The 25,396-nt window shown below is 44.2% G+C and overlaps 1 protein-coding gene across 3 annotated transcripts in view; it reads right to left on the reverse strand.

Annotated features, from left to right (window-relative positions):
* Positions 1-20,290, reverse strand: part of Dpys (dihydropyrimidinase) — a 92,930-nt gene extending 72,640 nt beyond the window's left edge. For 2 of the 3 annotated variants that reach the window (XM_004663009.2, XR_006635771.1), the window contains exons 1-2: positions 19,954-20,290; positions 295-453 (exon numbers count right to left, since the gene is read on the reverse strand). In XM_004663009.2, coding sequence (XP_004663066.2) covers positions 295-453; positions 19,954-20,217 — 423 coding nt within the window. In that variant the 5' untranslated portion in view covers positions 20,218-20,290. The remainder of the gene's footprint in view (positions 1-294; positions 454-19,953) is intronic. The other variant, XM_045143946.1, reaches the window with a different exon arrangement.
* Positions 20,291-25,396: the final 5,106 nt, after the last annotated feature.

Below are 25,396 nucleotides of genomic sequence, written 5' to 3' on the forward strand. Positions count from 1 at the left end.
CCTGGAAATGTTGAAGTTGAAAATAAGAGAAATCAGTACTTTTACAATTACACAAAGAATTGTAGTAACTGGATTAAATACTAGGAAATGATATAAATGACATAAAGGATTTTAATCTTACAGTTTTATATGATGTCTTCAACAAGAAGAAACTAGGCAAGGAAGAGTAGTCCCTCCAATTCTGCAGTCTCCCTCAAAGCAGCCAACATCGCTGGGCTTTCAACACTGCCGGTTTCTTGCTCCCATTTAGGACAAGGGGACTAAAGCAGACAAACTGGAAGCCAGGTGCCTTACCTGGTCACTCCACCATGTCACTGCCACATGCAGACTATAGTCACAGCAGACTTTGGGGTCAGCCCAGCTGCGCCAGGTCTCAAAGGCCTCGATGAGGGAGCCACCTTTCTGAGGAATGGCAAAGTCAAGGATCATGGTGGTACCTCCTGCCAAAGCAGCCTGGAATTACAAGAGGGTTTGACCAGTCAGCCATCCATCTCTCGTTAGCTAATCCATCACTGTGAACAGAGTGCATTTGCAAGCACTTGGGCAATCTGACAGGTCCAGGAAATTGTGCAAAGATGCTGTTTTTAAAAGACTCAGAGGGATGTGAATAGACTTCCATAAATTAAAGTTTGAAGTATTAAAGCTGCTGGGAGTGCTTTTGCATAAAGTATGACAAATCTCTTAAGATGAAAATGGTTTTGCCATGGAATCCAGCAGGTAATTTCCAGGTCAAGAGTTTGGTTGCTCCCTACTGTAAGATGTTGGCTAGGGAGACCCATGAGGTCCTCAAAACAATGTAAATCTTTGCCAAAACACTGCCAGAGCGAAACAGTAAGACCCTATTGCTGAAGACACCATAGGTCGTGGTCACAGGACATCGAATTACTATGCTGGAACCAAAAGAGAAACTAGCTCCCTCATAACTAGCCTCCTTTTGTGCTGGAAAGTTGTGCTCAGTGGGAGAGAACTCAGACCTGGTACTGGAAACCAAGTCAGGATCCCATAGTCAGGAAAGTCAGACTTCAGACAGAAGCCCCCACTGCTGCCTGGAGAAGCATGAGCTTGCCCACCCCAAATCTCTCAAAAATCTTTCACACCTCTTTTAACCCAAGCTGCTCTCAATCTTGTTTGGAGAATCTGCTTTATTTTACAGATGACAGAGAAAACAGAAGAGCTGAGATCCATCAATAACACAAGAAGATAACCAACTTCCCACCGAAGGACCCAGAAACTGAATGCCACCATGACAGGCTTCAGTAGAGCGCTGCCCTGGTTAGGCCTAAATTCCAAGTTTCAGCTTAAACAAACAAACAAAGGGGCAGCTGCTTCCCCCCCACCCCATCCCAGGACACCTGAGACTTGCCAAAGACTTGTCCCTCCTACCTCCCTGTCCCGGCCAATTGAAAGATTTGTCCCTCCTACCTCCCTGCCCTGGCCAATCGAAATACATACAAATGTTATTGCTGCTTGTTTAGCCAATTGCAACAGAGGTTGCTTAGTTACCTAGCTCCCGCCCACTAACTTTGCCTTGTTCAAATCCCTATAAAAAACCTGGTCCCTGCTGCTCTGGGGTCTTTTATGGATCCAGTGTCTTGGTGAAGTCAAGAGATCGAGCTTAAGCCAGAAATAAAGCTCCTTGCCCTTGCATATGTGTTTGGTTCTCCTTGATGGTCACTGGGGGTGTCGAGAACTGGGCATAACACCCACCACCAGGCTTGCCACCTCTTTCACATCTGCCAGGACCACGACAACTTGCAGTGCAAGCAGTGCCATGAGCACTGCTGCTTTGATTGCTAACGTGAGAACCAGCCCCAGGGTGATGATGGAGGCAGAGACAGTGATCAAGCACAACCTTTGGAAGCAGAACTACAGATGCTACAAAGAACTCAACACTAAATCAGACTGCCAACAGGTCTGCCATGGCCCAGGAATCGCTGTGGAGAAGGCAGGGCAGAAAGATTGTATGAGCCACAGAGTGGGTAGGCATGCCCTGAGGCTCCGTTCCCCATCTATCCCACTGGGACTGACCAAGGCCTTCCTGACCCCACAATAAATCCCATTACCCCCATACAGGAGGGCGCCAGGGAAATGGGAGCAGGGGAGAGAGAATAAAAGTATAATCTGTTAATAAATAAATAAATAAACGAATGACAAATCATTAAAGTATTTAAAAATAAAGAAAATGGTTATGGCCCAAATAAAGCCCATGAGGCCTATAAAGAAAAGCTGAAATGGGCCAGATGTGTTGGCTCCTACCTGTAACCTTAGCACTTGGGAGACAAGCACAACTACTGAGTTCAAGCCAGTTTGAGTTACAGAGTGAGACTGGCAGAATAAACAAGCAAATAAGCAAACCAATAAAAGGAAAAACATGAGCCGGGCGTGGTGGTTTACACCCTTAATCCCTGCAATCAGGGGGCAGAGGTAGGAGTATCACTGTGAGTTTGAGGCCGGACTGAAACTACATAGTGAATTTCAAGTCAGCCTCAGTTTTAAAGTGGAACCCTACCTCAAAAAACAAAAAACAAACAAAAAAATCAGCTTAAAGTGGGAAAGGTACAAAGATTCAAAAAGTTTTTAAGAAACTATATTCACTATTTCAAAACTGCGTTTCATTATACTCTATCCTGGGGAGTTATACCTTTAACTGTCCTATGACGGGCTCAGAAACCTGGAGAACTAACAGGATTTTTGTCCTCCATTCCCTGAAGCCAGGTGGACTCCTATTTCTCTGTTGGACTTACACCTGTGGTCTCTGTGCATTCCCACTATGCTGGTCTCCATTTAGACCCTCACACCTTTCACTATGACTAGTTTAGCAGAACCTTGAATGGGCTTTGTCCTCCAGTTCTGCTCCCATTCACCCCATATAGACCCTCATTGCAGAAGGTGTTTCAACTCACTGATGAAGACTTCTAGACTAAAAAAGTTAAGGGGGAGGAGAACTGGGGAGTAACTGGTCAACAGGGAAAGGGTTATAATTAGATAGCCTAGGAATAAATTCTGCTGTGGTCACAGTAGGGTGACTGACTATCATTAGCATTTGTACTGTATATTTCAAAATATCTGGACGATATAGCTAGGGAGATGAATTAGTGAGAAAAGTGCTTATTGTGTAAGTGTGAAGACCCAAGTTGAGTTTTCCAGGATCCATATGAGCAGCCAGGCATAGTGATGCAAGCCTATAATCCTAGTGCTTGGGAGGCAGAGATAGGATCAGTTAGCTCAGATTTAGTGAGACCTTGTCTCAAAAATAAAATAAAATAAAAGTGGCTGAAGAGAAGGCTTAGCAGTTAAAGCACTTGCCTACAAAGCCTAAGGACCCAGATTCAATTCCTCAGCACCCATGTAAGCCAGATGCACAAGGTGGTGCATGCATCTGGAATTCATTTGCAGTGGAAGCCCTAGTCTCCCATTCCCCTGCCTCTATCTCTATTTATTTATTTATTTATTTTTTGGTTTTTCAAGGTAGGGTCTCACTCTGGTCCAGGCTGACCTGGAATTCACTACATAGTCTCAGGGTGGCCTTGAACTCACAGAGATCCTCCTGCCTCTGCTTCCCAAGTGCTGGGATTAAAGGCATGTGCCACCATGTCCAGCCTTTAACATATTTTAACATATTTAATATAAAAGAGAAAGTGATTGCAGAAGAAACCCAGCATCCATCTCATGCTTGTGCATACACATTCATCCATCCATACATGTATGAGCACTCATACACTTACGTACACCACACATACATACTCATGCCAAAAAATACCTAGAAGGCTTTGAATGTTCTTGCTATAAAGAAATAATAAATGCTTGAAGTGATAGATATGCTCATAGTCCTGACTTGGCCACAACACACTGAGTACATTTCTAGTACATTTTACCCATAAAACATGCAGTCATTTTGTATCAAATAAAAATAAAAAGAAGTTTGAAACTTTAATGCCTCTTGCCTCTGGAATGAAGTTTAATCTTCTTAAACTTTGTTGGTAAATCCCTGTATCTTGCCTCAACTCTGAATATGTCTGCTGACATATTACAACTAATTTTAAATCCATTGCTGAAACAAATGCCTTTGACTTGATATCACTTAAACAAAAGTTACAAGGTGGTTAATGTGCTTTTAATTATTGTACTTAATGTTGGGGAAGAAAACAACAATAAACATGGAGGAAAGATGGCCCAGTGGGACTTGGAGGCTCACTAGCTGAGCATCTACATACACTGGCTATGGTCTCCTGAGCAATTACTACCGTTTTTTTATAGTAGAGTTTCATTCTAGCCCAAGCTGACCTGAAATTCACAATGTAGTCTCAGGGTGGCCATGAACTCACAGAGATCCTCCTACCTCTGCCTCCTGAGTGCTGGGATTAAAGGCATGAACCACCATGCCTGGAACCTGAGCAATTTCTTAACCTCTGGTACCCTTGATTCCTCATCTGCAAAGTGAGGACACCTCAATCTTAAAAGGGTTTCACCAGGATGAGGTATACAAAGCACAGAATTTGTCTTGTGATAAGGGTTGTATAAGCTTCAGCTCAGGATGCATCCAGCATGAGTCTGCACCATTTTTTGCATGTATGTACATGTGTGTTTGTGTGTGTATAGATGTACATGTGTGGAAGAGGGCTCATGCACATGTGTGTACATGCATGTAGAGGTCAGAGGTCAACACCAGGTGTCTTCTTCTGTCACTCTCAGCCTTGATTAAAAAAAAAAGTACTTAGATTTTATTAGCTTAAGAAAAGAAAAAGAGGAGGAAGTACAGAAAGCTCCCACCATGAAGAAGACAAGAGAGCATAAAGCCCACGTGAGAGCAGAGGTTCCTTCCCCCATCTCAGCCCAGCTTAATTCTAGGACAGGGGAACTCCTTCCCAGGGAGAGCTCTGGCTGTTAATGGAAAACAGATGTATAGTCAAGAGATAAGGAGATGAGTGATCCTTCTCTGAACTCTAGCAAAGTGGAGATTGTAAGGACTTAAGGACATTCCTGCTTTTTACTTTCAGGGCCTAAACTGTCTCCATCACCCCTCAGAAGAAGCAACCCTAAGTGCAATTCAGGAATTGGGACAAAGACCAATCTTACTTCATCAAGCAGTTGAAAATCTTATCCAGTGGAACTACCTAAGGGACCCCAAAAGTGTATTGATGGAGTGCAAGAAGACTTTCCTGGAAGATAATGTTGGAGAGAAAGAATAAAACTAAGGAGTTAAAGGGGAGTAGGCAAACTGGAAGCCTTTGGGGGTTCCATTCTTGTAGACTTTCAGGCCTTGGAGAGCAATGGGGGGAACCCAGGTAGATGGAGTTAGATTGTCTCAGGATATCTGGGTGCAGATTAATTGTAACCAAGAGGAGATAAAAATTAAAGCAGCAACTGAGCATATGGGGGTCCAAAGATCAACAGACTAAATACAAAGGTTATAATAGGCATAATCTTTTTCCACCATGAAAATCCAAGATTCACACCCAGCACTGTTCACCAAATGACACAGTGGTGTCTGTCATGGTCTAAATCTGTTCTTGTAGGTCTTGTAAAGCAGATGAGACATTAGCAAAGTTATCAGGAATATGTACCCAACATTGAACCCTGATAATACACAGGTATCGTCCTGGGCTATCATGAGAATGGCCAAAACCATGTAGTTTGTATAATTGTTTTTGTTTGTTTGTTTGTTTTCTTTTTGTCATTTGAACCTCGGAGTTAAGAAGGGAGATTCATCTGGCCATTGTGGTGCATGCCTTTAGTCTGAGCAAGCAGAGGTAGGAGGATGGCAGTGAGTTTGAGGCCAACCTGAGACTATGTAGTGAATTCCAGGTCAGCCTGGGCTACACTGAGACCCTCTCTTGAAAATCCAAAAAAAAAAAAAAAAAAAAAAGAGCTGTGTCATGTATAGCCTTTTGGGCATATTAAATTGTCTGGTTGCTCTAAGGTCTTTACTTGTTCCTTCACCTAAGGAAATAGCAGAGTACACCTTTCAATCTATTCTGGGAGTAGCTAGGGACAAAGGTTAGTACCACATAGCCATTGGATGTCATGAGGGGCAGGCCAACATACTTTTGGCCTTCAGACCTGTTCAGTAGCAAATCATTTTGATGCTTAGAGGACAATGATGTTTTGGCATAATGCAGAAGGGACCTATCATTTGTTCCCAAGATAAGGGAGCCTTTTGACTTAGAGGACCTTTGGTCAGAGTCCGCCACATATATGCATCCCAGATTTGAAAATAATCATCCTGATACCTATGGTGGTTTTTAATTATTGTGGAACTAGAACTACTAGAGAGGGAGACAACACACCTTAGGGATTTGTCAGGTTCCCCTTTTGAAAACCTTTTCTGTGTGCCCCTGTCCATTTTTGGTAGAATTAATAGGCTATTCATATATTTAAGGCATTCCTTTATTTCTTTGGTTATACATTTCTCTCTGAGTGTTTCAGACCAAGCAGGTAGAAAAAATTCAATCAAATATATATTTTTGAAGTTCAGTGCTGCCTCTCCAAGAGAATATAGAGACCTGGAAGGAGCTCTGTGACTCTCTATGTATTGGGGTCATCTACTAGGATGAGTCAGGCCATGCTGGCTGACCAAGTGGCTTTCTGGTAAGCCTGAAGGATGCTTTTCCTCTGTTTTGACTCTTCTTTTATAGATTATATGCCCATTTTTGAGTCCAGAGTCTGGGTCTTCATATCCTACCTGATCAACAAGACAGGTAACTTTCCAGATGGCCACTGTAGAACATGCTAGGCATGCCCTGTTGTCTCTTGTGAACCTTGACTTAAAAAAAATGTTTATTTTTATTTATTTGAGAGTAACAGAGAGAGAGAGAATGGGTATGCCAGGGCCTCCAGCTACTGCATATGAACTCTAGATGTGTGTGCCCCCTTGTGCATCTGGCTAACATAGGTCCTGGGGAATCGAGCCTGGAACTGGGGTCCTTAGCCTTTAAAGGCAAACATTTAACTGGCAAGCCATCTCTCCAGCCCCCTTTTTAAAACCTTTTTTGTTTATCTTTATTTGTTAACCTTAACTTTTTTTAAAGACAATCTCTCACTGAACCTATAGGTCACTGATTCAAGTGGACCAGCTCACCAACAGCCTGTCTCCACCTCTTCAGTGTTGGGATTACAGATGTGCACCACCGTGCCTGGGCCTTATATGAGTGCTGGGAATCCAAACTCAGGTCCTCACGCTTACATGGCAATGACATCACCCACTGAACCATCTCCCTAGTCCCTGTTTGTTTTTAGAATTAAGATTTTTCTTCCCAATTCCAGGGCTAGAAATCCTCCCAGTGAGTTGTTGGTTAGGGAAGCCCATGAGACCCTCCCCAAACCATACTGTCTATTGCTGATGCTCTTGGTTTCCCATCAGAACTAGATGGTAACCTTTTTGCTGAACGGACCACATACTCTCGCAGGACACTAAGAAACAGAGCTGGAACTAAGCTGAAAGCCTGTTCTCTGATGGGAAATTGTCATCATGCTGGAAAGTACAGTGTGGACTTTTGGGAGAGGAAAGTCAACAGCAGTCTTAACCAGAAGTGGAATCTGAAAACTACACAACTGGCCAGCCAGGCATGGGCCCACTGATGTAATAGCGGCAGGGCTGTTATGGGGGGTTGGTAACCAACTGTCGTTTGATTGGATTTGAGGCCCACTGTACAGGAGGGAATTCGTGCCTAGTACTGAAAACCTACACCAAAGTCTTTGGCTTGGATGGTCATGAGTCCTTGGGAGAAGCGGCTACTGAAGTTTGTCTAACAAAATATGCTATGTCCATCAAATTGCCCTCCAAATACTTATGATTATGCCCATAGATTAGTGTTGCTCTTACTTTTGCTTAGAGAAGCTTTTCTTTGCAGATGGTGCGGATAACTAGGGAGACTCAAAACTCAGGCCAAGTGCTGAAGAGAAGTGACAGTTCAGTGCTCAGCACTAAATGAGAAACCTCTACCACATCTACTAAGGCTCAGGGACCCTTGCAGAAGAGGGTGCAGAAAGAATGCAAGAGCCAGAGAATGGGGAGGAGTGCAGCAGCTGCTGCATTCACGACCTCCCAGCAGTTAGCATTATCCGCACGGTGTTGGGCCCATGTCATCATAGATGGTGGAGGAAGGCAAAAAAGAGATAAGAAGAGAAGAAGGGCTAATTGGAAAGACGAAGGCTTCAGAAGAAGGGAGATAGAGAAGAGGGACTGAATGAAATAACGGGAGATTATGCACCTATATGAATATTGTCAGGAAAATGTTTAAAGGAAGAATTAAGAGCCTTCCCTCTCTCGTTTCCTGCAATGTGATCGTGTGACAGCACACGAGGACAGTGGCACCGGCTTCCTGCTCAGATTCTCCGGCCTCCCACGCCACCCTCCCCGCACTGCCCCCGATGCGGCAAACACCCCCACACTCCATCTGCAATGTTCTCCTTCTTTTTGCTGACAATAGTTTTAAATTTTCTTCCTCATATCCCCACTTGGGCCATCTCCAGTTTGGTTTGCTTTTTTAAAAAAATATGGTTATTTATTTATTTATTTGACAGAGAAAAAGAATGGGCACTCCAGGGTCTCCAGCCACTGCAAACAAACTCAACACATGCGCCTCTTTGTGCATCTGGCTAACATGGGTCCTGGGGAATCAAACCTAGGTCCTTTGGCCTTGCAAGCAAGTGCCTTAACCACTGAGCCATCCCTCCAGCCCTCATTTCGCTCATTATAGCACAATGTGTTATACTACCATTTCTGTCTCAGACTCTATACTTTGTCTCCATGAGGAAGCTTGCATTTAAATGAGGAGTAGACATTATGTGGTAGTTTCCAACAATTACGATGATATATAAGCCTTAGTGAGTGCTTGATGTGTGCTGAAAACTACCCTGATGTCTGGGACGTCTCAGTCATCCCCACAGCTCCTCAGGGTTGTGGATCCTATTACAGAGTGGAGGAAGCTGAACAGAGAATGCTCTTACTGTGTGACCTGGCCACAGTTTCACAGGTAGCTAGAGGGACAGAGGCAGGCTAGGAACAAAGAGAAGACAGGATATAGGAGAAAAGTAGGGAGCTCAGCAGAATATGGTAAGGGTAGAATTAGGGTCATTGGGAGCCATATAAGGTGATGGTTTCCAGACGACAAAGTCCAACAATAGTCACTTGTAGGGTGGAAAGATTCCAGCGAAACCTGACTGGAATGACTCAGAGGTGACTGCTGAGTGGACCCAGGGAGAGTGCCACCCAGTGTCTCAAAGGAGCATGAATTCAGGATGAGTGTGAGGTCCTTGGGCACATTTCTGCTCAACAATATTCACAGATCATTGTAAAGAGCCATTGTTAAGACTAAGAAATAAGAATGATCTTGTAGCAGATGCTGGAGGGGACCTGCAGTGGATTATGGCAGCCAGGAAAAGAGAAACAAGACAACATAAGCCATGGTAACCCACTTTGCAACACACATCAACAGTATAAAAACAAAATGATCCTGACCCAAGACCAACATTTACTTGGGTGATTTCTGAGTATTATGATTACAAATCAGTGCACTTTTCCTCTAGTTAAATTTTAATTTTCAATAGTGGCAATTTTCTATTAAAATATTAACTTTCATGTGAAAGACTTTTCACATATATGATATGTGTGCATATGTACATGTTTATGATATATAAATTAAGTAGATAGAACTATGGGTGATGGCTTCTTAGTAGACAGAAGGTATCATGGTCAGGGGGCCACTCTCATGAAACTCTGATCAAATTCTGCCTGGGAGATGCTCCAACTTCCTAACTAAAGCAAGAGAGAGAGAGAGAGAGAGAGAGAGAGCAAGCACACGAGAACATCCTCTCACCTTTTCTTTGCTGCTGCTTTTTTTTTTCCTTGTCCCTTGAATCCTCCTTGTTCTGCCCCTGAGACTAGGGTGGAATTTGGAGGCCCAGGGGTGGAGGGGTGAGCAGAGCCCCTGTGTAACTTCATTTTTGTGTCTTGGTTCCTTATTCACTACTCTGTCCCTGCCAGTCAACTAAACAAAATGCATTTACCTTCTCTCATCTTGGCTCATAAAGCAATTCTCCCAGATCCTAAATACTTTGGCTGGTCTCCCTGGAAAGCCTTGGAATTTATCTAAAACCCTCTTTGGCGGGAGAGGGGCAAAGTTATCTACTGCATACATCTTCAGTGAAAATGAAATGAAACTTGCATAGAGATAAACCATATCCCATGGGGTCATAATGTTACACAAGATTTTATTAGGTTGTAAACCACTATTGAAAATGTCCCAGAGCATTCTCTCCCTTTTTATAGTATTGCCAATTTCCATCTCTGAGCTCATCCCGAAAAGAGTGACTTTGGTTCACCAAAACCCAGCTCAGAACCTTCTCTACCCAAATAAAACAAAAAGAAATCTTATATTACAGTTGAGCCTTAGGGAGGAAATGTCTGAGCTGAATGTCTAGCTTTCTCAGTCACTGAGATTTATGAAAAAGGATTTCATAATCTCAATTTATTTTCCCAATTCCAGAAGCACATTTTCGTGCCTTCTTGTCACCACAAACTTGAAGTATTCATGGTATTATCATTTATCCAACTTTGCAAGAAACACAGGAGTCCCACATGGCATCTACCTCTCTTCCCTGAATTCACAGGTCTATTAACAAAACCTCTCAAGGCCACCTCCTACCTACTCAGAGAGTCTCTCAACCTTCTGCATGTCACCTCCCTTGCCCTGTGCCATCTTTATCTTCTAAATGGACAAGGCAGTGGAGTAAGGAAGTGAAAATGGAAAAGAAAGAGAAAGAAAAGAGCAATACTTGAGGTGTGCTATAATTAACAGAGTTGTTAGGGTCGGAGTCTGGACCCTGGTCGCTCTAATTAGCCAAGCTTGGCACCCATCTTCAATAGGCCAATCAGAGAGAGAAATAAGAGTGAAAATCAGAAAAAAAGAGCCTATTCAATGTGACCACATTGGGAAGAGAAACCAACAAGTTCAGTGACCCTCCAGGTCCATCTTTGGGGTCCTGACATGAGGCGTAGGTTTCAATAGAGGGAAAGAGAGATGCACAGCTAAGCAAGTCTGGCCATGGTGTGGCCCCTCCTTCTACTGATTCCCCATTGTCTTGGCTCCAGTTTCTTCTGCAGGGTGCTCTGATAAATGACAGATTTTCAAACTACAAAATCTCTTTCTGGGAGACAAACTCCTCCCCTGGCTGTCACCAGGGTCCCAGCCTTTCCCTTCTCCCAGCATGATCTTTCTGGGGAAATTTCAATTCTTTGGGGTCCATTATTTCAATAATCTGAGAGTCAATGGGAGTATCACAGATGTATTTTTAATACGTATTCATTACTGTGAAACCATTACCTTATGATTACGAAGGTTATAGCAGCTGGAGCTCAGTCCCTCTGGGAGTCTTCAAAAGACATAGAACCTCATCTCTGAGATAGGGTGTCCACTTTCCATATGTCTGCACTCCCCATTCCCGCCACTTTCAATCCCTTTTTGACTTCTCTTTGGCCTTAAGATGAAGAAAGAACACCTGTTATATCACCCACAAGGCCCTGCTTGGCCTCACCTTTTGGGGTCTCTCCCCAACTATCTACTGGGTGACCTCTTCTCAACTTCTTCACCTTTCCAGTGATGCTTCCCTCCCTCTCTGAGACTCTGTGTCCCTTTCTGCCTCAGAGAGCAACACCGCTCATCTTCTTCCATCTCCAATTTCTTCTCTATCTTGTCTAGTGAATCTGAGTACTCTGGAGAACTCTCGCCTATCTCCGAGATTTAGTTGGCCTTGCTTTTTTCTTCTATGCACTCACTGCATAGAAAATACATAGTGTGGGCTGGAGAGATGGCTTAGCGGTTAAGCACTTGCCTGTGAAGCCTAAGGACCCCGGTTCGAGGCTCGGTTCCCCAGGTCCCACGTTAGCCAGATGCACAAGGGGGCGCACGCGTCTGGAGTTCATTTGCAGAGGCTGGAAGCCCTGGCGCGCCCATTCTCTCTCTCTCCCTCTATCTGTCTTTCTCTCTGTGTCTGTTGCTCTCAAATAAATAAATAATTAAATAAAAATAAATTTAAAAAAAAAAAAAAGAAAATACATAGTGGGTGGCATATAAAAATATGCTCTAAGTGTTTAAGGGAGAAAGGAAGAAAGGGGAAAATGTGCCCAAAACTTTTGAGATAGAATAATATGCTTTACTTTTCCATTCATAAATGGGGAAAGCAGTATTAAATTACTGGCCAACCTCATGTCTCCTTAGAGCCTTCTATGTGAATGTGGAATATACGCTCCAGGCTTAGCTGAAAGCTGAAAGCTCAGCTTTGTTCCGAGTCCACAGCCTGACCAGTGTTCACCAGGAGGCCAGCCACAGTAGCATCTATTTCCCCTTCCACGCCTCAGAGAACTTTTGATTTGAAAGGAAAGGTGACATTTTGTTCTATTTTAAGCTAACTTTGTAAGGTTCTTGCTTTTGTGTAGAAGTAACACATCTTCGAGGGTTGGGAATCATGACTGTAGCTATAACATGCAATTTCCCATTAGATGCAATGAAGTGTAGCTGGAAATGGGAAGTGACCTCCCTAGATGTGTCACTTGGCATGCGAGGAGGGCTCAGGAGGTGATGAGTCACCTGCTCAGACACACAGCCTGGTGATTCAAGCCATTATGACCAGTGACCTAGTCAAAGGGAAAATGGCAGATGTCACTGACCTCAAGTCCCATTTAAAAAAAAATAGTCACAATCATCAATGTTAAGTCTTCAAGGCCAAAAATCCTAGCACATGCAATTTATCATTATAGAGGATCAAATTATAGACCCATATATGTGTGGCCTATTCATGCCTTAGAACAGAGACCCTGGTTTTTATGAACCTGGGCATCAACAATATATAAGTACCAAATTAAACAATCCTAAAGTTGGCATTGTTTATTACTAGTTAAGGTTCCAAAATGTGCCATAATATCATAAACATTACTTTGCACTAAAGATATTTGAGAATAGGCATTTTCTGTCTTGCCTATCTACCATAAAGTAGAGCTACACAAAAGAAATCAACTATAATAAATACTCTAGTTTTGCAACCAGAGCTGTGACTCATTACTGTAGTTTAGAAGCCAGCACTTACCTGGACACTGTTACGAAACTATCCTATGTCCCATTAATTGTAAATGACATCTTTCCTTCTCCTTCTGTGCATGTGGTATATAAGGCTCAACTTCTAAATAATTTCTTAAAGCACATTTTTCTGTGAATTCCCACATACATACATGTATTAAAAAAAAATGAGTCAGGCTGGAGTGATGGCTTAGTTATTAAGGTGCTTGCCTGTGAAACCTAAGAAGTCATATTCAAATCTCCAGGTACCACATAGCCAGATACAGAGTGACACAAGTGTATAATGTCGTACATGTACACGGGGGGGGGGGGGCACATACATCTGGAGTTGGTTCACATTGGCTGAAGGCCCTGCCTATTCTCTCTCTCTCTCCCTCTTTCTGTCTCTCTCCCTCTGTGCCTCCCCCCCCAAAAAAAAATATTTAAAAAAGTTTTTAAAAATTGTCTTCTTGGGCTAGAGAGATGGCTTAGCGGTTAAGGCACTTCCCTGCAGAGCCTAAGGATCCAGGTTTGATTCCCCAGTACCCACATAAGCCAGATGCACAAGGTGGTGCATGCATCTGGAGTTTGTTTGCAGTGGGTAGAGGCAGTGGTCTGTCCATTCTCTCTTCTCTTTCATTCTCTCTCTCTCTCTCTTTATTTGCCTCCTTCTCTCTCATTAATTAATTAATTAATTAAAAATCTGGCTTCTCTTTCACACTGAACTGTTGCTAGTTTAATTTGCAGGTTGTTAATTATAGCCCAAGATGGTAAAGGGTATCCTCAACAGCAGCGTCGTGGAAACCTGGACTTCTAAGAGCTCCTTTGGTGAATATTGAAGATACTTTGGTTGGTCAGACAAATGAGGGCAGAAGTAGAAGTAAAAAGCATGGTGGGCTTCAGTATGAGCACCAAAAGAAGGGAAATCCTGGCTTTAGAGAAAAGATTCCCAACATTCAGCACCTTTAACAGGATCCAAAATAAAAGAGTTCCCTAATTGTTGAGATATTTTTTTCTTCTTTTGAATAGTCTGAAGGTCTCATCAGTAATGAAATAAATGCACTTTTAAAAACATTTTTTAAAAAAAAAAACATTTAAAATAAAAGTTTTTTTTTAGTCTGGTTTTCCTACAAAGTTGGCATAGCTTTTTATTTTTTTAAGTGAATGTATACCAATGACCAGGATGTTATGCAGTAGGATTTTTGAGTTAAACTCCTTTAAGATGTATTTAATATTCATTGGCACAGGCATTACATTCTGGGAATGATTTCCAAGGCAATTTGCACACATTTGAACAATAATTGTCAGACCTGGCTGTTCTATCTCAGTGCTACTTGCTATATTAGCAAAACCTAGAAACCCAGACGCCTACCGTGGAGGTGAGAGGGCTATCATCCCCACAGCGAGAACCGGGAAAGACGAAACTCACAAACAATCAAGCACAGGTCTGTCTTAGAGGAGAGGATGCGCATGGTCTGCAGGGCCCTTCCTTTGACGGGTTTCTGGACATCCAGACTGTGCTATCTGAAGACACCCAGACATCAGGAGGTTAGACAGAAAAGGCAGACAGCCTAAGCAAGGACAAAGAGCCACCAAACTGTTATTCAAGGACATAAGGAAATGTGTTATGAATCCCAGTATGGCTAACTCCATTCAGTTTAATATATTTTCTTCATTCTTGTCTGTGTGTCCACTTGTAATTTTTCAAAAGCAGTTCATTAAACCAATATATATTGAGTGAGTACAAACGAGATGCCATTGTATCTAGTATTGTATTGTATTGTATGTATTGTACTGTAGCTAGATGGAGACTGTACATTGTTTTTCTAAAAAAATAATCTAACAGTATTTTAGTTGAAATATGTGTGTAATTCATGCTTCGTTTCCCAGAAAAGAAAATCTTAACAACCCCAAGAAAGCAAGTGACTGGCGCAAGGTCACTCAGTCAACCACCCGGCTCTTTATAGAAGCTCAGTAAAAGAGATCTCAAGATTTCTCAAGCACAGTTCTTCCACAAGGTGAGCGAGCTCTATAAATACAGCCGTAAATGTCTGCTTAATCACATGCCTTGTAAGTAATCATCTTTATGGCATTTTACCAAGCAGTTCTGAAGCAAAGTATAATTTCCTTTCTCAATAATTTTGAGAACTTTTTGTCCTTTACCAAAAAAGAGAGAAAGGAAGAAAAAAGAAAAAAAAAAGCATGCTGCATGCTCCCCTCAATTTTTAGAAAGACGGGCCTGCCAGCTGCCCTGTCTATCAGAGTCTTAACACGAGTCCACCCACTCCAACCTGAGTCTGTCTGAATAGAAATACATATGTATATGTGAAAAGTTGCAAAACTCACACAATTCACACTCTCATCAGAATGCAGTAGAAATTGTAACTCCTTCAGATGTATTGAATTCACAATATCCAAGGAATTAAAAACCTCCGTTGTTCTTCCTCGTGGATATTGAATTACGGGAAGACCACTGTTCATCTACTACAGGCCAACAAGATGAAATATGATTTCTATAATGCAGAACACCATTTCCATTAGTCATCTCAGAGAGAAAGCTTTTACCTGTAATTAGGTAAATCAATTACAGGCTTTAAACCAATGTCTGACATGAATTAGATTTACAAAATATGTAACCTTTAGTTGACCTATATTTTATTTTTTTTTAATTGGGCCCCATCACAACCCAGTGATCAATAAATGGAATACCACAAACAGTATCCCTTCTGTTTTTAGTATATTATAAACGATCAGCTTGGTGGCTACAGAAAGCAAATGGCGATGGGTCTAACCTTTTGAGGGTCATCTCTTGAAAGACAGCATGGTGCATCATTTCTACTCCATAGCTTTCTGTACATAAGATAGCAACATCTCTATCCTTAGAGACAACATGGCTACAAATGCATATGAAGATGCCTTACAACTCTAATAGCTGTCATATGTACTTATTCCCATAACTTCAACTGCCCCCAGCTTTGGGAAGGTAAAGAATGGGGCTGCTGTGTTTCCCGAGGACAACTGCACTTCTTTTTTGAGAAAACCATCTCACACTGCCATGTCAGTGATGCAGCTCCCTCGTCCATCACTCACCGCCAGGAGAAACGTGAATAGTGGATGTTTTTCCAGAGACACAGAGCAATAGTGAGAGCTCAGGCAGTAGAGTCAGGCAGTGAATTTGGGAAAGGCACTCCCTCGGATCTATGTGTTGTGCCATCCAACACAGGCAGCTTGTTTCAAATTCCTTAGTTGTTATAAAAGGTGTGTGTGGGGGTGGGAGATAGGTCAGCAGATTAAGAGCACTTGCTGCAAACATGAGGGATGACAGAGCCAGAGACCGCTCCAGTGGGGGCCACAACCACAAGTGCCTGTACCCCAGTTCTGTGGAGGACAGGGACTGGAGAACAGCTGGTACTCCTGAAAATGGCAGCTCCAGGTTCAGAGAAGTGACTCTGTCTCAAGGAAATATGCAGACAAACATGGTAGAGGGCACCTCTCCTGACATCCTCCTTTGGCCTCCATACACACATCCAAGGGACAAGCATATCTGCACACATACACACACATATACCACACTGTTCCCCATGCCACACACATACTACACCACACACACACACACACACACACACACACACACACACACACACACAAATAGATGATGCTACCTAGGCTTGTGGGAAGACAATGCAGAGATTAGCATGGGGCCTGGCATGCAGTAAGTACTCCATTACTTAACAGTACTGATAAGCAGGGCTTGGAGGTACATGCCTTTAATCCCAGCACTCGGGAGGTGGAGGTAAGAGGATTGCAATGAGTTCAAGGCCACCCTGTGACTCCATAGTGAGTTTCAGGTCAGCCTGGGCTAGAGCGAGATCCTACCTCGAAAAACCAAAGGGGAAAAAAGGCATTTTTCAAGGCATTGTAATATATAATGCAACCAGTATTTACCAAGGACCTCTTTCTCCCTAATTTGTCAAAGCATAGGTCCAAGAACATGGCCTTGAGAATTATTGTGAAGACTAGAAAAGACTGAAGAACTCCATGGCTCCTTCTTGCAGGACTCACTGCAGCTCCAAAGTGCTGGTGCATCCATCTGGTTGCCTTCATGGGCAGTCATCTTGTTCTGGGCTTTTCTGAGCTATTATCTCCTGAGATCCAATGAATCAAGTTCGAAGACAACTTTTGCAACTCAGTCCCTTTGTACTCTGTAATATTTAGCATATTTTGTATTGGCTAAACCTTTGAGCATAACGTTTCTGATCATACTGTTTCCTACTTATGATCTTGAGCTCATGAAGAACATGTTTTGTTTAACCTGTTGAAAATCTCTAAGTGTAGAAATGCCTAGAGAAGCAGCTGGTAGATAAGCCCTTTCATGGGTTGGCAGCAGGCTATCAAATGCTACAAGGGCCCACCTTCTCAGGTAGGAGCCTCAAATCCCTCTACGCTATAAAAATTCCAGAATGTCCAAGGAAACAGACATAAGAGGAAGAAGGAGCTCTTAGGACCTTGGGACACACACAGTTGAGAAGGTGGGAAGGGGATCCTCTCCCACAACAGTGAGGGAAGTCTAGACTGGGGACAGGGGGTGGGGGGAGAGAAAACCTACTTGTGAGGAGAATGTTGAAGTTAGCCCAGCAACTGATGGTCCCCACTTTGACAATGGAGGTGACAAAGGAACTGCCCCGACATCAATAATTCATTAGGCTTATGACGAGTCTGTGATAATTGAAAAAGCTCACACTATAAATGACTAGAGCAGGTTTATAAAACTCTGTATACAAGTTAACATGCCCACAGTTATAGACATATATGAACAACATAATCTCAATTATCTATAATATACTACACTAAAGAGCATAAACACAGGGGCTGGGGAGAGAGCTTAGAGGTTAAGATGACTGGCTGTGTAAGTATGAGGGCCTGAGACCACCTGAGTCTGATTCCCAAGCATCTATATAAGCAGCTTTGCAAGCCACCCATATCTGTAACCCCAGTCCTGTGGTGGGCTGGGACTGGGTGAGCAGAGACCAGAGAATTTCTGTGGTTTTATGACCAAAAAATAGCAAAAGTTAGCAGCTCTGGGTTGAGAGAGAGATTTCATCTCAAGGAAACAGGCAGCCTGTGTATGTGTGTGTGCACAAATTACATGGATCTGCACACACATGTGAATGCACTTACCAAACCAAAAAAAAAAAAAAAAATAGATAAAGGTAATACACTCACGGTTGCTGTTTTAGAGATATTTCTTTCTTTTTCAGTTTTTTATTATGTTTCTACTTATTTGTAATCATGAGTTGTTCCAATAGCTGACATGTTCATTTAAGAGGTAAAAATGGATCCATTCCTTTTTGCTGTTCAAAAGCAAAAACATATTCAAAACACAGATTTCTAATTTCGAAAGATAGTTTGTGCTGCCAAATGGCCTTCCCAACCTTAAGAGAATCGTTGGTAATCAATCAGTAACTAGGAAGATTTGCAAATGTTGTTTTAGGCAGTCTGCCCCAGACCCTTCCTTCTCTCTGGGTTAAATCTGCCTGCCTTTCTTCTCTCTCATAAACAACATCCTGGGTAGTGGTGGAGGACTAGGCAACTGGGAGCAGGCCAGGTCGACGAAGGGTAAAAGAGATGGAAGGAAGCCGGGTGTGGTGGTGCACGCCTTTCATCCCAGCAGTCGGGAGGCAGAGGTATGGGATTGCGGAGAGTTGGAGGCCACCCTGAGATAACACAGTGAATTCCAGGTCAGCCTGGGCCAGAGTAAGACCCAATCTCCGAAAACCAAAAAAAAATAAACAAATAAATAATTAAAAAAAAAAAAAGATGGAAGGAAAGCAGAACCGTAAATGAGAGGAGGACCTTGCACACTGCTCTGCGAGAGCGTTGGCCTGCACGGCTGGTTAGCACATTTAAGACCCAGGCCTGGGGGGTATTCCTGGGTGGGTTCCCAGCGTGGAGCGTGGGTCTTGCGCAGCTCAGTGTATCTTCCTCCGAGAATACACAGCCCAGATTGCAAAGCCTGACAATGGCGCGGTGGTCAGGCATTAGCTTAGGTGCTGAGGATGCAATTTTAACTTCAAGTTCCTAAAAAAGCTGCCCTGCTCATCCGCTGGTGGCTTTTTTCAGGAAGTTTGTGAAAACCTTAAAGATTCCTTTCCATCGCCTGAGCTTCTAGGTCATAGTTTAGAGAAACCCAAGAACCCGGTCTGACTAGCTCCTGCCCCACCACTAAGGGTGAGGGTACTCCAGCAGCAGGAATGAGGGTCCACACTTGATGTCGTTTGGGGCAAGCAGGTGGGAGAGGGGATGGGGAGAGTCACTTTGGTGTGAGTGAGTGAAGGCCTAGAGAGCATTCCTGGAACTTTCCCTCCCAATGCTTGGTAACTTCAAAGCTTGGTCTCACTCCCGCCAGGGCTTGGCTGGGTTGGGGTGTGGAGGCTGCGGCTCCTATCGCTCCTAGGCCGAATTCACAGCAGCAGCAGCTTCTGGGCGAGTGGATTTTCCGCTCGTGTTTTGACTGGGGTGGAGGACTGGGCAAAATGGCTCTGTGTCCAGTAGTACAGAAGCTGTGTGGAGTTGCATAGATCATCAGAGAAAAGGGGGCTTTGAGAGGGGACAGGTGAGGAGAGAGGAGGGCACGAAAGAAATTGCCTGAAGCTTGTCAAATGACTCCAGGGTGGGGAAGATGTCTGGGATAGCTCAGGCTGGCCTCACGCCACTGGAAAGGGCCACACGGTGGGACTGCAGAGTGGGGCACCTTCATTCTCTCCTGCCCACTGGGTCCCTTAGGTGCTGCCTAGGCGCGAGGTGGCCTCTGGGGACCCTGAAGGTGGGGAGGCGGGGCGAAGCAGCGAGGCGCCCAGGCCTCCTCTCTCGACTGGGGACCCTGGCAGACGCAGGTGGGTACCTTGGTGCCCTGGTGGAAGTCGTCCACGGAGCGCGAGCCCATGAAGGGGAACTGCATGTGCGTGTGCGTGTCGATACCTCCCGGCAGGACGAGCTTGCCCGCCGCGTCCAGGACCCGCAGCCCCGAGTTCGCGTCCCCCGGCGGCCGCAGGTCTCGCCCGATCGCCCGCACCGCGCCATCCTCCACCAGCACGTCTGCCACCTGCGAGAAGTCGTCGTTGACCACGCGACCCCCGCGGATGAGGAGTCGCTCGGGCCCCGGCATGATGAGGGGTTCTGGGATCCTATCCAACGATGGCTGTGTGCTGAGGTGGCTTGGGCCCAAGGGATTGCTTGAGTTTGAGGTCCTGTCCCCAAGCTCCCTGGTTAAAGAGCTGCAAACTCTGGACTGGCTCCACCCTGGGGCGGTGGAGGGGGCGGGAGGGCTGGGCTGCCCAAGGCCCTCAGCCCATTCCTGCCAGGCTCAGGTTTCTTGGCTTTGAGTCATTTAGAAGGGGAAAAGGCCTTGGGGTTTTCAGAATCGTGCTTTCCTCCCTAAGAAAGGTACTGAAGGGAAAGAAAGAAATTCACTTCAAAAGTTTCCTTAGAGGGGACCATCTGCATTCCAAGTTCAGAGAGGGAGGCCTTCCGCGTTTCCCAAAAGCAGCAACACAAAAACACCCCAAGAACAAAGACTCCTGACCTGGATCGCCTTTTAGATACCAGAAACAAATCATCACACGTCCTCACAATGGAGGCTTTACTCTCTTTGAAAGCCATGGTCTCACTGTTCTCTGGGTTCTCGTGATGCAACTCACACCAGCGCGTTTGTCTTGAACGCTAGCAGGTAGTGCAACTCTAAAGAGCTAGGCTGATACACGTGGCTCTTCTGCAAGGTCCCCGTTTAGTCTCCTGTGTTCTGTGTCCTCCATTTTTTCACTTATAAAGTTAATACTTGTTCTTACCTTCCAGATTTCTTTTGAACAACCAATATGATGGTGAACACCATAATGACTTAGTAAACCAAGAAGTGTCATACAAACTCATTAAAAAAAAATACTAGCTTTGCAAAGACTAGCCTTGGTGAGGGTGTGAGTAGAGTTCCAACTGATAAACACATTTACTTCCCCCCGCCCCCCTAGGAGCTTAAAACTTGTTCCCGGTCCAGTGTGTAAAGCAAACAGAACATTCGGTCCAGGAGAGAGGATATGGCCTGAAGTGAAATGGGAAAGTCACAAAGGTGCATCTGAAACCAGAGAGGAGGGGAGTCAATATGTGGAGGTGAGGGGCCGGCAGAAAAAAAAAAAAAAAGTGTTCCTTATGGAGGGGTAGAAGGGAGGGGTCCCTAGGGCTTCAGGACTTAGCTTTTAACCTGACAGGTGGGCCATCCTCACAACCACAGGAATGGGCTCAGGGAAGAACACATATTCCCAATAGAGCAGTCATGTCCTGGGAGAGCATTTGGCTAATTTCGTTCAGACTGGGAGATACTTTCTTCAAGTTTGAGATTGCCTATCACACGTGGCCTGCGATGGTATTTTAGTAGAATGCAAAGTATTATTATTACCAAACTTTCTCAAGCTACGGATTTTCCAAACCTAAAAATGATTAAAAACTAGAAAGTATCAATAATGTAGAGTCCCTTAGATTTGCTGTCAAACCAGGAGTTTGAAGAAAAAAAAAAAAGAACTTAGGAAGGTTATGTAATTATTGTTAAGGGACCTTTGTCTGAAGGTGAAAGGGGTAATTATGCACATAATGAAATTCCTCGGAGCTAGTCAACACCCCCGTGGAGAGTGAGATTGGATGTCAGTGCTGTTGTGATGTCCTTTCTGAAGCTGTCCAGATTCATGATTTCAAAGATTATGTTTTTTTTTTTCCTTATCTGGGAAACTTTATATCATGAAATGCCCTGCAACGCAACACAAAACAAACTTTGCACGTTTAATTAACTCAAACTTTTATCAGAAAATGGGCCTGCGGGAAGTCACTGAGGTGGGAGGAAATGACTCATTGAGATTCCCGGGTAGGAGTAGAGGAGCGAGGAGAAGTTCAGAGAGAAATGCTGCCCGCTAGAACAGAAAGCGCTGGCTTGTCACCATCCCCACAGGACGCCTTGTGGGCAGGACGCGGGCGTAAACAAACATGGTCAGTGGGGAAGCTTGCCCTTTGTACACCTTCCTCTCAGTTTTCTTAGTGGTGTCCACCCATCCATTTGTTCAGATATTCCAATTCCCTGGCCCCTGCTGTGATAGACTTTCCTGGAAGGGTACTGAGTTCGCAGCTGAGTACGGGTTGGAAGTGAGATCAGGGAAAGGTGGAGCGTGGAAGAGCCAGGAGGACATTGAGGGTGCATTGGGAAGTAGGAGTTGAATCTTGCCTCTCTCTGATGGCAACTTCTGCTATGAATCTTGGGAAAGTCACTCCTAGGACCATAGTCTCCTCGTCTAAAAAGTAAGATTTAGGGGCTGGGAGAGATCGCTTAGTGGTTAGGGCACTTGAATGTGAAGCCCAAGTCTTCAGGTTCAATTACCCAAGACCCACGTAAGCCAGATGCACAAGGTGGCACATGCAGCTGGAGTTTGTTTGCAGTGGCTAGAGTTCTCTGTCTATCTGCCTCTTTTTCTCTCTCTCTCAAATAAATAAATAAGCTTTTAAAAAGGTCATTAAAAGTAAGATTTAGGTTGGCAAAAGCTCAAAAGACCTACCCTTCACACTTGTAGACTTTTATGAACCTATGAACAGAAAGTGTTCAGTGGTTAAAGATGCTTACTTGCAAAGCCTGACAGCCTGGGCCTGACTCCCCAGTACCCACGTAAAGCCAGATGCACAAAGTGCTGCATGCGTCTGGAGTTTTATCTGTAGGCAAGAAGCTCTGTCATGCCTAGTCTCATTCATATTCTCTCTCTCTCTCTCTGTCTCTCTCTTTCCCTCCCCTCCTTCCCTCTCTCCCTTTCCACTTACAAATAAAAAATAAATATATTTTCTAAAATATCTCCTCAAATCTGGATGAAAGAACTGGAGCCTGTGATGATTTGTGTTGGTTGTCAAGTTGGCATGCCTACAGTCACCTAGGAAAGGAGTCTCTGGGCTTGAGATTAGCCTCTGGCCATGCTTATAAGAGATTATCTTGATGAGTTCTACTGAGGTGGGAAGCTCCACCTTAACAGGGGACAACACCATCCTACAACCTGGAGTCCAGGACTTGAGAAAAGGAGAAAGCTAGCTAGGCACTACCATTTGTCACTCTGCTTTCTGACTGTGGTGACCGCAATGGGACATCTCTGCTTCCTGCTGTCACACCTTCCCCACCGTGAGGGAACTTAAGCTAAAATTAGCCCTTCCTTCCTTAGGTTGCATTTGGACACTGCAATAAGAAAATAACTAATACAGAGGTCTTGTTTCCTAAAATAGAGACTATTTTTTTAATTAATTTATTTATTTGAGAGTGACAGACACAGAGAGAAAGACAGATAGAGGGAGAGAGAGAGAATGGGTGCGCCAGGGCTTCCAGCCTCTGCAAACGAACTCCAGACACGTGCGCCCCCTTGTGCATCTGGCTAACGTGGGACCTGGGGAACCGAGCCTCGAACCGGGGTCCTTAGGCTTCACAGACAAGCTAAGCCATCTCTCCATCCCAAACAGAGACTATTTTATCCCAGGTTCCTTCTCCTGGGTTAAGAGGATCAGCTTGGAAAGGGAGCTACATCCAGTGTATAAATCTGCAGGTGTCGTCCAGACGGGGTCATAGTTTGAATGTTTGTGTCATATGGTTGGGATGTGAAATATCCGCCAGGCTCATGTACTCAAACACTTGGTCCCCATCTCATGGTGCTGCTCTGGAAGGTTGTAGAACTCTAGGAGGTAGGCACCCCTCCCTGAGAAGAAGGAAGTTACTAGAGGCAGGTTTTGAGGCTTTATTGATCAGCCCCAATTCTTGCCTATTTCATCTTCCTCACTGGGGATACAGTGTGACCAGCCATCTCATGCTGTGGCCACCATGCCTTCCCCATAATGGTCTGCATTCCCTCTCACTGTAAGCAAAACAAACCCTCTCTCTCTTAAACCATTTTTTTTGTTTTGTTTTTTTTTGGGTTTTCTTTTTCTTTATTCATATTCTTTTGGCTTTGGTCTGGAATGTGGTCATAACAACAGGAAAAGTGATTAACACATGCCACCTCAAAATTCATATTGAACTTGTGATAGTTTGAATGAATGTCCCCCCCCCCCATAGATTCAGGAGTTTATTAAAGCTTGTAATTTAGATCTCTAGCTGCCTGGTTGGAGGAAGTGTCACTGTGGGTGGATCCTAGGGTTCAGCCCTAAAGTGTTACTGGGGACTGATCTGAATTCCAGCCTAAGGTAGGCAGAGTGCTGGAGCTCTGCCTGGGGTTCCTGGAGTATGCTTGCTTATGGTACTGGTGGTGGTATTTCTCTCTGTGTGGACCTGTGAAAGGGGGCCAGCTTCTTTCACCATTAGAAACTTCCCCTGGATCTGTAAGCCTGAAATCAATTCTATCCCTCCTGCAAACTGTGTCTGGTTTGAAGGTTCATCCCAGCAATGTAAAGATGACTATAACAAAGCTTAATCTGTACAATAATATTAACAAGTGGGGCCTCCAGGATGTGATCAGTCTCAAGGACTCACGTCTCACGAATGGGATTAAAGCTGTCATACATGAAGCATCATACAGCATGTGGTCCTTCTGTCCTTCTGTCTCTTGTGCTGTGTGAGGTACAGCGTTTGTCTTCTCTAGGGAGGCAGCAACCAGATTGGAAACAGCCCTCGTCAGAAGGGCCAACATCTTGGGTCTGTGTTTCCCAGCCTCGACAACTATGAAAAGTCAACGTTCATCTATGAATTACTCAGGCTCAGGCACTTTGTTAGACAGCATAGATGAACTAAGACATCAGGACTGCTTTTAAAGCAAGGACACTAGTTTTGATCACTGTTCAGTGGTAATGGACAAGAAAGACAAGAATGGTCACCTTGAGCCAGGCGTGGTGGCACACGCCTTTAATCCCAGCACTGGGGAGGCAGAGGTAGGATCCCTGTGAGTTCGAGCCACCCTGAGACTCCATAGTGAATTCCAGGTCAGCCTGGACTAGAGTGAGACCCTACCTCGAAAAGCCAAAAAAATAAAATAATATAAAAAAAGAATGATCACCTTACTCTGTAGACCTGTTGAGAGCTAGTCCAATATGACTCCAGAGTGTACTTGTCCATAAACACTGCACCTGGGGAGAACATAGCTACCTTGAGATTTTAAAAAAAAAAAAAAAAATCCCAGCAGCTGGAGCTGAGGTTTATTGAGCACTCACTATGGCAGGGGAGGTCATGTGCCTTAGGGGTATAAAGCCTGCTTTTGTCTGGATTATATATATATATTACTCTCACTGAATTGCCCCGAAAGCACTACACTTAATGTTCATACTCATATATTAATGCTACTCTCATATCTGGT

Source organism: Jaculus jaculus, chromosome 2 (assembly GCF_020740685.1).
Source record: "Jaculus jaculus isolate mJacJac1 chromosome 2, mJacJac1.mat.Y.cur, whole genome shotgun sequence".
Lineage (NCBI taxonomy): Eukaryota > Metazoa > Chordata > Mammalia > Rodentia > Dipodidae > Jaculus > Jaculus jaculus.